At 42.2% G+C, this 12,876-nt stretch overlaps 1 protein-coding gene across 1 annotated transcript in view; it reads left to right on the top strand.

The window, feature by feature from the left end:
* The window catches only part of prex2 (phosphatidylinositol-3,4,5-trisphosphate-dependent Rac exchange factor 2), a 95,484-nt gene that overhangs the window by 34,570 nt on the left and 48,038 nt on the right, over positions 1-12,876 (top strand). Inside the window, exons 11-19 of the mRNA XM_083936322.1 lie at positions 2,642-2,742; positions 3,774-3,877; positions 3,972-4,021; positions 6,879-6,954; positions 8,017-8,089; positions 9,927-10,069; positions 10,366-10,458; positions 11,190-11,338; positions 11,449-11,534. Coding sequence (XP_083792448.1) covers positions 2,642-2,742; positions 3,774-3,877; positions 3,972-4,021; positions 6,879-6,954; positions 8,017-8,089; positions 9,927-10,069; positions 10,366-10,458; positions 11,190-11,338; positions 11,449-11,534 — 875 coding nt within the window. The remainder of the gene's footprint in view (positions 1-2,641; positions 2,743-3,773; positions 3,878-3,971; positions 4,022-6,878; positions 6,955-8,016; positions 8,090-9,926; positions 10,070-10,365; positions 10,459-11,189; positions 11,339-11,448; positions 11,535-12,876) is intronic.

Genomic DNA, 12,876 nt, shown 5'->3' on the forward strand with positions numbered 1-12,876 from the left:
CCCTGTCTGAGATGACTATGGAGACGATTACATGTAGGCGTAATTGGGGAATTGGAACCAGCATGGTATGTCTCTTGTCTCTGATGAAAGCCACATTGCCTATGGGTTCAACTCCGCCAACTCCTTCCATTGTGAAATGCTTTGCCTTTTATTCTCTTTCTACGCCTCTTCTTTCTCTTTTTTGATTTTTTTTTTTTAAAGCCAAAGGCTATTTTTGGATTTCGAACCCCTCCCCTTAAAGTGGTACAATCGCATTTGTGGTTTGGTTCCTGTGCCAGTGTAATTCATCAAAGAAAATGTGTGTGATAGCCACCTAGCTTGCAGTTTTCATCCAATTTTAAACCTGGAATAAACAGAAAAACAAAAGCGATATAAAGTGTGCGTGTTTTCTGCACATGATAGACAATAGTGTCTGCTCGTTGTGATAGATGTTGATGAAAAGCCCTTTCAGAGCTCAATGAAAAGGTTAGACGTTCTGTAAGAAATGCCCTTTGTCTTTGTCAGCCTCTGTTCTTTCTTTTTATCATTACTGGGAATTCAGCATGTGTGTGTGCTTACTCAGCACACACACATGCTGAATAGAAAGACTGCTGCTTTTGCTCTATATGGATATCGACAAGATTTCCTAGTAGAACAGGGATATACATACTGGAGATCAAATCAGAGAACAAATTATTAATACTTAAATATTGTTATTTTTTATTGTTCAGAATTTGATAGAATATCAGCTGTGGCTAAACCACTGCTGTACTTGCATGTTTTTTAAATAACAAAGGCACTTCAACAAAAACTTTTATTTTGTGAAAAAACTGAATTGGAGAACAGTAACCATTGTGTCAGAAGAGAAGATTTCAACAATGTTTTCTTCTCTAGGATTCAAAAATGAACAGGAAGTGTAGAGGCCACAGCTTGGAATGACTTCGGCACATATGCGCCCACAGGACATCACTAGTTTCTCACACTGCTCTGGTTTGATCTTGGTCCATTCTCCTTGCAGTCTCTTCCACAGTTTGGTATCTGTAGTGGGTTTCTTGGCCTTCTTCTTACTTTGTCGCAGAGGATTTTCCAGAGATTCTCTATGGGGTTTAGATCCGGACTCTGGGCTGGCCATTTCATTGTTTCAATATTCTTGGCTTCAAGGAACTGTTTAACCCGTTTTGCAGTGTGACAAATGTTGCCATAGTTGCATTGTCTTGCATGAAAATCACGGGCTGATTGCAGTCGACGTAGGAGGTTCACATAAACATTTGCATTCACCCTGCCATGTAGCTGCACAAGAGGCCCAACTCCTGCTGCAGAAAACATCCCCCAAACATGACATGACATTGTTAAAGTCCAATTTATTTGGATCTGATGGGAAACGTTCTGTTTGGAGGATCAGGGTAGCTGTTTCCAATCTTCATGATAAAATAAGCTAACCGGCTACTGGCTGTAGCTTAATTTTAAGAATACAGCTGAGTGGTATTCATCTTCTCATTTAACTCTAAATAACCAATAACATTTCTAGCTTTTGCAGAACATTTTCTTCTCATAAAAGAATCCATAGATCAGAAGTTCATTGACAAAATACTTTAGGATTCAATTACGTGAAATGTAGATTGTAGTCGCATGGAACTATTTATTGCAAATGTGACCCGCATCTGCCCGAGACCATGAGAACTGCAAAATCCAAACTTTCAGAGTGTTTTTGCTTCCATGGTTAAGGTAAAGAGGTTGACTAAATTGGCGTTGTTACAGGCTTGTGCTTTTCCCCTGTGGTCTGTTGGGGAGAGAAAAGACGCCAAGGATGAGTGGTTAAAGATTGACGGAGGTGGGTTGTTTGGTCAGTTGTTTCTCTGAAAACACTTTTAATTGCCACTGTTGGCACGACGCTGACACCAGACCACCTTCGCCATGGCCTGGAAGTGAATACCACGTAATTTGAGTGGTGCTACTGGCCATGTTTGTTTGTCTTTTACAGGGAGACAGGCCATCAAGGATGTAATTGGATGAGCTACTGCCACTCTGCTTGTCCTCAACCCTCTTTCTGTTTCTTCATGTTGTCCTCTCTCTCTTTCTCTTGTCGCTCACTCTTTTTCTCTCTCGCTCTCAAAAAATGATGGATAATTATCCCATTTAGCTCATTTGTGCCCTTGGAATAACGGATGCTGTTTGTTGATCTGGCGGTTGGTTTGTTTCCTCTGTTTCCAGTTGTAAATGATGCAGAGCAAAACATATCTTGCATTCTCCATCATGAACTTCCCAGGATCCAATTAAATTGTCCTGATTTCATCGTGTTACAACGTATAAATAAAAAATTAAACTAAATAAATAAAGTTAATCTCGACAAAACACAAAGTAAATCCTGCTGGATGTTAGATGTGGCCCCCAGCAATAAATAAAATCTCCCTCTTCAACAAGATAGTGTTTGTTGCCATAGTTGCATGAATGTAGAGTAAACATTGTTTGTAAGAAGCTGTAGAGACTCTGTAATGATGGCAAATGCCACCACTTTTTTCCAATTTACGAATTATCAAGCGTAAATCAAAGCTCTTTCCACTCCTTTATGGACCCCCGGGGCAGATTTTGCGTAAGTTTCTTGTTAACCTTGAGTGAGTATGTGCCTTTTATCATATCAACATTGTCTTTTGTGTGTCCCCAGTGAGTTTGTATCTTGGCTCATGGAAATCGGTGAGACTGGCAACCCGGAGGAAGGGGTTCACCTGGGTCAAGCTCTGCTGGAGAATGGCATCATCCACCATGGTTAGTTAGATCTCGCAATTTTCTCCCGTATTTTATCCCATTCAGACCTGCTTTATCATCATTTGCTGTTTCATATCTGTAACTAAATTTACCATAGTCTAATATACTTTTTGCTGCACAGTGTAGAGCATACCGTACAAAAGCCTGTCATTGCCTGACCTAACCTCTCTCCATGTCCAATGAATGTTTCTCATTCAGCAAGCAGTTTCACAATTTTTTCCCTCCTTGGCTTGAGCCTACAACGCAAATGCAGCTGTCTTATTTATGTCTTAGCAGGTGTCCCTTTTAAACACTCCCTTGAAGACAATGTTTAGGTAACGGATTATAAATGTTAATCTCTTCTTCCCGTAATGTTTGTGTAATATTTGCTCAGTGGCTTTGGGTAACAAGTGTATTTGGTGCATGAGGCTTAAGCTTGCTAATGCATGGCATTCACACTAAGTGGTGCGCACTGCTCTGCATGTATATATATATATATATACATATTTTTTCCTCAAAAGAGTACGGCCCCAGGCCAAGTTGTATCTTAAATCACTCGGGGGGTCTTTATTGCTTCCTCACAGAGAAATGAGATTGGTCTTTAGAGCCTTTACTGACAGAGAGGAATAACTTGCGGGGCCCCTTGAGCTCTCTCTCACAGTGCTGTCAGAAGTGCCCATGTAAGAAACGATAGAATATCTTTTCATAAAAACCTTTAATGGAACCCGCACGGCTGCAGCAAAGAATATAGAGCCAACTGTTATTACTGTTTTGGAGGGCCATCGACAAAGTCCCCTAAAGCAAGAGGCGCAGGGAGCTCTGAGCAGCTGTGTTATCTGTGACCACTCTGTATGAGGCTTGAGTCTTCTTCTTGTCTGGAAAGCTTGTTTCACCATGCAGCCCTGCTTGGCCTGAATATGTTTTTAAACCTCTTATACTTTCAAATTTGAAGCAAAATGACTAATGTCCCCCTTTAGGGTTTGAGACACGCCCCCTTCATTCTGCCACTTCTCCTTTCAGAAATCTTCTCACGTTTTGAATTGCCTTTTTAGTCACAGACAAACACCAGTTCAAACCTGAGCCCGTACTGTACCGCTTCCGCTACGACGATGGCACCTACCATCCCAGAAGTGACATGTACGATGTCATATCTAAGGTAACAGTTTAACAGTAAAGCCTCATTCAATATGAATCACATTTATTACACCTGTCACGAACCTAATCAAAATCCCCTCACTTGCTTCTCTCAGGGTGTTCGACTCTTCTGCCGTCTTCACAGCCTCTTCAGTCCTGTCATCAGGTAGGCGGCCATTTTCTTTTCCAACTCCGTCGCAACCCAGCCAGGTGGGGCCCCCCGGTAGCTTAGCATCTGGCTCTTGCTTCTAAAAATAGCTCCACAACAAATCATCCAGAGTGGAAGAGAGAAAATTTCACGGTAAACTATGAGCTCATTGTTTTTAAAGAGGAACCGACTTAAGAGGAGTTGGCACAGATGGCAATGGAGTGCTGCGGGGCCTGTGGGTGATCGAGCTTGGCAGGTTTTATCTGCCCGCTCTCAAAACACAGATGTGGCGAAGAAGATTGAGTCCGTCGGATGTTCTAAGTAGTCTGGGTTCATGTGGGACACAGATAAACGGCATTGTGATGAAACTGGCTTGGTGCTTTTGAGCGTGCATTTCCAGCATTTAAAAGCTAAAGGTCTCATTCTTGAAATAGTAGTTGTGAGCAATCCTAACTACTGATCACGCCCTTATACCTGAAGTTCAGCGTTGTTGCTTTCAAAGTTTCAGTACTAAATCTGAATGAGTTTTCTACCATTACATTTTATTCAGACATTGATAAAAGTAAGCTCCCAGTTAGTCATCTAATCGTAGATAATTAGTGTAAACATGTGAAAGCAAAATAATCCAGCATCCCTATAAAATAGTCACTTAAATCTAAATGTGAAACAGGTGTTTTAGTTTGTTTTTGTTTTGTTTTTTTAGCAATTTTGGCACATTTGATGAAACATCCCCTTCGTCTAACAGAGTTAGAAGTGGAGCAATCTCATTTAGAAGGAGTAAATTTCTGACATGTGTTGGCATTCTGTGGTGTTGTTTTTTTTTTAAACTCCATTTGAACAGTGTCTGAGGAGCAGGCTGCTAATGCGTTTTACTGCAAAGCACTGCATCAAGGTTGCCTGTTTATGCTGGATTTCAAATGGCCTGAAGAAAAGCTTTAATTTCACACCAATAAAACTGTGCCATAGCTGGAAGGGGCACGCTGATCCTGCATGTATTCCAGCAGAAGCCTCTCCGTATTTCTGTTTGATCCAACTGTTCAAAGTGTGTGTGTGTGTGTGTGTGTGTGTGTGTGTGTGTGTGTGTGTGTGTGTGTGTGTGTGTGTGTGTGTGTGTGTGTGTGTGTGTGTGTGTGTGTGTGTGTGTGTGTGTGTGTGTGTGTGTGTGTGTGTGCGTGTGTGCGTGTGTGCGTGTGTGCGTGTGTGCGTGTGTGCGTGTGTGCGTGTGTGCGTGTGTGCGTGTGTGCGTGCGTGCGTGCGTGCGTGCGTGCGTGCGTGCGTGCGTGCGTGTCGTTAGCCAGCATATCTGTGCTATGCATTCCCGTTGAGAGCCCAGTACAATGCATCACAGGGCCTGGGATGGACAGAGTTTAATTGGAGTAACCGCCCCCTGCCTAATTAGGTACAATTTCCTGGCAAAGCAAGAGAGACGAAGGGACGGGGGGAGGGCCTTCTTTGCCTGCCCACCCCCCAATGCCCTGTTTTCCACACAAGAACACTTCAGGGAATCTGATTGCACGGTATGAAATGTCCAGTACAGACTAATATGAGCACAGAGAGACTGCAAATGCACACAATACAGCAAAGGTCACTGGCATTTCAGTTCAGCGTCTGATAAATATTGACAAGTTTTATTAATTATGCTGAGGAGTCCTCCAGAAAGTCAATATTTATGGGCACATGTGAAGGGTTTCTAAAACAAAATTTGGTGCACTGTACTTCAGTAATTTATCTGGACTGGAATGACTGATTAAGTCTTGAACTTTCAGCATCCCCTGCATAATATGTTCCAAAGAAAGCTTTGAAAATGCAACGTTTGCCTTCATCATCCATTAACCAAAATGTCAAGGCAAGCTTTCCTCTTTGGACAGCAAGTTAAAAATCACCTCTCTGACCTTTCTCTCTGCTACTTCTCAAACTGCTGTTTCCTCTTGCCGGGCATATGGCCGCCCACTGGACCTGTTTGGACCCCATTTTTCACTCTGACAGCCTCACTGTGCACCAGCTGCTGTAGCCCCAATCCCTCTTTCTCTGGTATCCCATTCAGGGAAAAAACAGGGTTACTCTTGCCTCTTCTGGTCCAAGTGGTATGCATGGGGCGGCAGGGTGACGTGCCTCATCGGCTAATACCAGCTATACCGTCCTCATCAGGGAACCCAGGCTGTTGAATACAGTTACACAACAGAATGTTCCATTGTGGAGGAAACGGGGCAGCGTTCGGCCTCTCACGCTTCACATTCTGAACAGCTCCAGACAGCTGAGATTGAACTTTAACTTTGGCCACATGTCATGATTGACTTGCCTGAACTGTGTGTGTGGAGGCATGTGTGTCTGAGTGAGTGTTTGCATGTGGTGGAGTGGTGTGAGTCACGGTGGTTCTGGACTTTCCCGGCCTGCAGCTCGGCCCCTGCGTGTCCCCGGGGAGGCCCCTGTGTTCATGGGAAAAGTCAAGGCTCCATTTCAGACGGCATTCTCTGGGTCTGTGCGGCAGTGTGGCTTAACAGTGAGAACAGCCACACTAGACTGACAGAGGGGCATCCCGGGGCCAAACACCGCGGGGGCCGTTACCAGCCATGCTCTGAGGAATGCTGTTTTGCTGTCAACAATTGTCAGAAACTCACTCAGATTTATGATGCAACTGCCAGCGCTTGAAAGCGACCAAGCCTTGCTGACAGTGGGAATTATTAGCCCTCTTTTAGGCTCCATTGCTATTTGTGTTTAAATAAACTAAGGAATGACTACATCATGTTGTTCACCATCAGAGTTTATCACAGTTAAAGTGAATCACAGAGTTGAATAGTAGCATAGCACAGTCCATGTCTGAAGGTACAATTTAGTTTTCCTGCTTATGACATCTTCTGTTTTCCTGCCCATCCAGGGATAAGGACTACCATTTGCGGACCTACAAATCAGTGGTGATGGCCAACAAGCTCATAGACTGGCTTATTGCACAGGTAAACCCTTATTTAGTTCATACACAGTAATGGAAGAGTAATATTATCATTTATTACCTGGCTTTGTTTAATACTCAATTCTGATTGGTCATTTGCGGCATTCTACGGTCTGGTGTTTCAAAATAACAGTTTTTAATAAATATAATAATTTTAGAAATCAGTATTTCTCAAGTAAGTAGTTATATAATAATTGGGATAATGTAGAGTCAGCGGGTGATTATTGCAAATTAAACACACAGGATAATGTAGGACCTCTAAAGGTGTTTCATTCACAATAATCACCCTCTTACTTGACATTATCCTACATAATACCTTCAGTGGACGTATATATGATCATCTAGTGTACAAACATACAAAGTTTGTCCAAATGAATGATTCAAAGCAAAGTGTTAACTTTGTTTTACATGTTTATTCTGAATTATTACATAACTTGAAACACATCCGTTTAATTCTTATATATGTAGTTTTGCAGCTCACTTCGAATGTGCAGACAACAAAGTGTTATCTTGCCATCAGGCTTGAGGCTCTCAGCAGAGCCAAAAGGAAACGAAGTAAGAGAAGTGGAATTGATTCGACAGCTGAGCTTTATTGACTTTGACAGGAAGCTTTGAGGTTGACAGATTGATAGTCTTGTCCAGGATGACAACAAAGAAATGAAATGTATATGGCCACCACCACAGAATCAATGGCAGACATCACATGTTTGTATGCGCTTATAAGTGTGTGTGGTAGTGCATATGAATGTGTTTGACCCAGGCCAGCGGAATAGCTCTCACTCCTTCAGTGGGACTTCAAGCGCTGTCATACCAGGCTGTCTAGACATGATTTTGGCTGTGTTCTAGTTGGAGTTTGGAGTGGCTCTGCTGGCCTCTGGGCTTTTGGATGCAGGAACAAAGAGGGAGTGTGAATGTGACATTTTGACTGCTGCTCTCTTAACATACAATGTCCTTTGTTCTGTTTCCCTTTCTCTTCTTTCCCTTGACTCATTCACTTTCTTCTCTTTATGCTTAAACCTGTCTCCACTGCATCCACTCTTTCTCTTTCTTGTGTCTTCTGGTGCAGGGAGACTGCAGAGCCAGGGAAGAAGCGTTGATCCTTGGGGTGGAGCTTTGCGACAATGGCTTCATGCATCACGGTACAGCACTTTTCACTGCTGAGGATTTCAACAGACCAAAAAAACAAACAAAAAAAAAGTTCCGATCCTACTGTTCACAAACCGTGGAATCCTCTCCATCACTGGCTAAATGAGAGTTGAATGCTTTGGAGAAACCACACAGAGGGCGCCTGGCATTTAGAATCCTGTTTTAGAACACAACCACTCTTGTTCTCTTTCCATTTCTACTTATAATCCCTTTGACACGCTACAGGAATAAAACTTTTTTTTCCAATCCAGTGAATGAATTTGTATGTGTGCGTGTGTGTGTGTGGTTAGTATGCATGAATACAGTCATAGCCCTATCATTAACTTCATGCATACTTGTGTGCATCTGAATTAAGTAACTGAGTGCATGGTACATGCATGGTTTGCCTTAGCTGTGAGAACTTGGCAGATAACACATGGATGTTTACAAGTTTAAGTGCAAAATGGTCCGTAGCCATGGTGAGAGTTTGTTTATGGGAGTCAGATTTTTTTTTTTTCTAACTCTGCTCTTGCCTCATGCCAAAGTCCACATCATACACACTACAGTATGAGTCACAGTGTGCCTCCTTGTACCTCCATGATGTAAGTGCTCCAAACTACCCACAGTTCAAGCCTCACTGTACATATTACCAGTACATCTATGGAACATAACAGTCTCAGCCATTAAATGTCCTTTCACTTCCACAGCCTTCAGGGCAATTTTGCTATGCGTGACAGTACGTTATTTGGCCTGACGTTGTAGCTATTAAACCTATTGGCACTATATCTAATTCTGAGGGCAATGAAGTGAGAGAATGTTAGAGGGGAATTCTGTATTTCCCCCCTCAGGTTTATTTTTAATTTCCAAATTAAGTCTTGGTGAGGGCATTATGTTGCCATGGAGACTGGGTTCAATCAAAAGTGATATCTTGCCACTTACTCTCACGGTGTGTGTTTGTGCCATAGAAATAGAATGGGAGTATAATGGACATTGAACTGCTACGGTCATTTGACGAGTTCTAGAGAAAACTATTGTTGGTTGTTATGGTGACAACACACGTCAGTGGAGCCATAAAGTTTGTCACACTCACTAGTTTGAGAACCCCATTTTGCCTGATCTTTAATTTATACAAATTAATTCAATGAATACACATTGATGACTGACCAATGTATGAAATGCGAAGCAATTAAATCAAGTAATCCCCAAATCCTTTCTAGCAACAAGGCAACAGACGGTGCACAGATACCGTACACTTACAAATTTTGGGCTGCTTCGACCATCCTATGTTGATTTGAATGGGAATGTCTGTTCTACTCACATTCTATTTCTATGATTTGTGCATATTGGGATTCATGGCTGCATATGTGTTTAAGTGTTTGGGCTTGCTTGATTTGGCACTTATAATATTTAAACCTTATCTTCAAACTTAAAAAAGGGCTTGATTGATCATTTTAATACCTTTTAATTATGTGCAACAGTTGCCCATATTCCCTGTGTCCAAAAAAAGAAATGAATTCCTGAGAGTCAAGTTTTCAATAAACCATCAGTCGGCAGTCTCGGTCATTGAACTACAACATACTTTGAATTCTCACAGTTAAAGGATGCATACTACACATTACCAACAAACGTGCAAGCCATGTTTCTGTATAATACAATTTGAATGCAGACTTAATGTTTGCTGTGAGGGAGTCTGTTTATTGATTGTCATACTGTTTAAATGGAAACCGATGCTCACCTGGAATAGATTTATAGAAATGTCTATTTGCTTGGTGTATGATTATTTAGCACTCGTTTAAGTTGTTTCTTTTTCTGTCATTTAGTCATCCATGAATTTGTTGTTGTTTCCTTCAGTGCTGGAAAAGAGTGAATTCAAGGACGAGCCCTTGTTGTTTCGTTTCTTCGCTGATGAGGAGATGGAGGGCTCCAACACCAAACACAAACCTATGAAGCACGACCTGAAAATAGTTGAGAACGTCATCTCCAAGTCTCTCCTGGTGAGCACGCACCTGTGGTATTACTTACAATGACTTTACCATAACATACCCACACAAGAAACCGGAGGCACTGTAAATCATTAAGAAGCACACAGCTGTGAGAAGTAAGTCATAACACTGCAAAAGTCCATTTCAAACCTCAGTAAGCATTCTTTTTTAAGTGAGCAAATACTACCGCGGCTACTGTCTTTACCAGTATCTGTATCTGGTGTGTGTGTGTGTGTTTGTGCTCTGTGAAAATGTCTCGGTCTGCTGGCTTGGGATTTTACTGATGGGAGACTTTTTTTTTTCTTCAGATAAGGCCCAGTGATGGAGGCTACGGCTTTACACTGGAAGAGAGGAACAGAGTCCCAATCATCAAAACTGTAGAGAAGGGCTCCCCAGCTGAGGTGAGAATACGCACGCACGCACGCACTCACAGTTGCGCCTATGATCTAAGGGTGTTTTATGATGTTCACACTGTGGTTCGATGTGTCCCCTTTGTTATTTAACATCATTCTCCTGTTTTTGATTTATTCTAGAGAGGTTATTCTACAAAGCTGTAATGCCTTTATAGTAGATGAGCCCCAGTCAGCAGAAGCCTTTCATTGTTAAAATGTGGTTCCAACCTCTAAAATGCTTTATGGCGATCGACGCATAATCTAAAATTAGAAGCATTTTCATGCAGAAATAGATTTTACATTTAAAGGGCACATATTTTTGAGGTCTTCTTGTTTAGCTTTGATCTGCTAGATGAAAACGGGATGGAGGAGTTTGAAGGCAAATGTGATCAATCTGAGCGTGTGACCCATAATTCCCTCCAGCCCTGAAGTAGTGCTGAATGCGCCCGGAAGGTCTAGATCACATAGAGACTGAAGTTGTGTGTGTTTGCTTTTAAATATTCAGTCTGGGACAATTAAATCCACAACAGGAACCAGCTGTTATCTCATACATAAAAGTTAGCCCATTTTGTCTTATTTGACTGGGAGCGTGTACGCTTTTCTTTGTGATGCATAACAGTATGTTTGTAATATTGGTGTTTTTATACCAAAAATGTAAACTTGAAGCTTGAACAAATGACATTTCCTTGAGAAATGAGACTTTTCACCTTTCTATCATCTTTTCTTTCCTTTTCTCTTAGATGGCTGGCCTGGAGGTGGGGAAGAAGTTATTTGCCATAAATGGGGACCTGGTGTTCCTCAGGCCTTTCTCTGAAGTGGAAGTTCTCCTTAGACAGTGTTTCAATAGCAAGGGACCCCTGAGGGTGCTGGTTAGCACCAAGCCAAGAGAGTAAGTCAGACATTTGGATGTGTATCATGTGCATATATGTAAAGGTACGATCAAAAATATACCGTCAAAGTCATTTTGTATCTGCTTATGTTCCCCCCTTGTGCCCCCAGGACAGTAAAGATCCCAGACTCGGCTGATGGATTGGGTTTCCAGATTCGTGGCTTTGGTCCTTCTGTGGTCCATGCTGTTGGGAGAGGTAAGAGATCGTCCATTTGAACCGACTGATTCATCAGAAAAAGGCCTCCCGTCACCTCTCTGTTATTGTGGCACAGCTGGCAAGCAGATGCCACACCAGGATTTGGGGGTGTGCGTGACTTGGCCACAAGGGGCCAATTTTTTCCCACTCATGCTCTCCATGTGGTTCAGCTGGTTGGCTAATGGTGCTGCAAAAACTAGACAGTTAGTCAATCAGTCACCCTCTGCATTACAATCATTTCCATGCACCTATTCACACTTTCTTTAGCAGTTCATTACCTGTGTGATGGAGAAGCCCTCCATTTTTTCAGTCCTTGTTTTTCTTCAAACACAGCATGTTTAGTAGCACAGCTATCAGGGCTGGCACAAGATGGGGTCCAATCTGAAAACAATCCATGGCCTTGTCTTGCGGTTCTCAAGGGAATTGAATCTTGTTTTTTTCCTTAAGCAATCTAAGTGGGATAGCAGGGCAGAAATGTGCTGCGTATGTGTGTTATTGTGTGTGTGTGAATGTGTTGGCTTGATGACGCGGTTGCCCGGGAACCTGCTGTGTGTTTAAGTAGATGCAGTGATGTCTAGAGACAAAGCTTATGATGTAGGAGGTGTCTGTTCCCTTGGATTGTCAGAACAGCTGCTGTTCCCTGGTGTCTGGGCTCATCAGGAGCAGGTAATACCAATTAGAGGCTGCAAAAAAGAGAGACAGCGAAGGAGAGACGAGAAGAAGGAGTGCTTAAACTAACTAAATAGGTTGTGGTCCCAATATAAACCAGTCATGTTCGCATTAGTGCTAATTTGCAAATGTTAGTATTTTAAATACCATGTTTACTAGATTATTTTTCCAAGAGAAACCTACCATACCTGAGACCGGGAGTGTAAACAACTCTAGCAATATATCAGTCTGGAAGGAAAGCAAAAATCGATAGACATACACACACGTGAAGAGATGCAACTCTTGTACCACACTTGTTTACATCTTTGGAGTCTCAATCCCTATCGTATTGGCCCTATTGTTGTGTCGGACTGTATCCTGTTTTTCTGTTCTATTATGAAGTACAGTGGCCCAGTGAGTTTGTATACTTTCTTACTACAGTTACTGCAGTAAAGATCAATCATTTAATTCTTACAAATACTGGCAAGAAGAGTACAGATTCTTTATATTGCAATGTGAGGTTTCCACGTTGTCTGTTCAAGGAGCTGTGAAAACAAATGGGAGGAATATTGCCATGCACTTCCTTCTGATAGCTGTAAACCTTGAAGTTCTCTTACAGTATGTTCTGAATCACATCCCTCAGAGAGCGCCGCGTCTACCCGAGATAAACAACTTCCCTCCTCTCCATGCTCTC

Source organism: Echiichthys vipera (genome assembly GCF_963691815.1).
Source record: "Echiichthys vipera genome assembly, chromosome: 21".
Lineage (NCBI taxonomy): Eukaryota > Metazoa > Chordata > Actinopteri > Perciformes > Trachinidae > Echiichthys > Echiichthys vipera.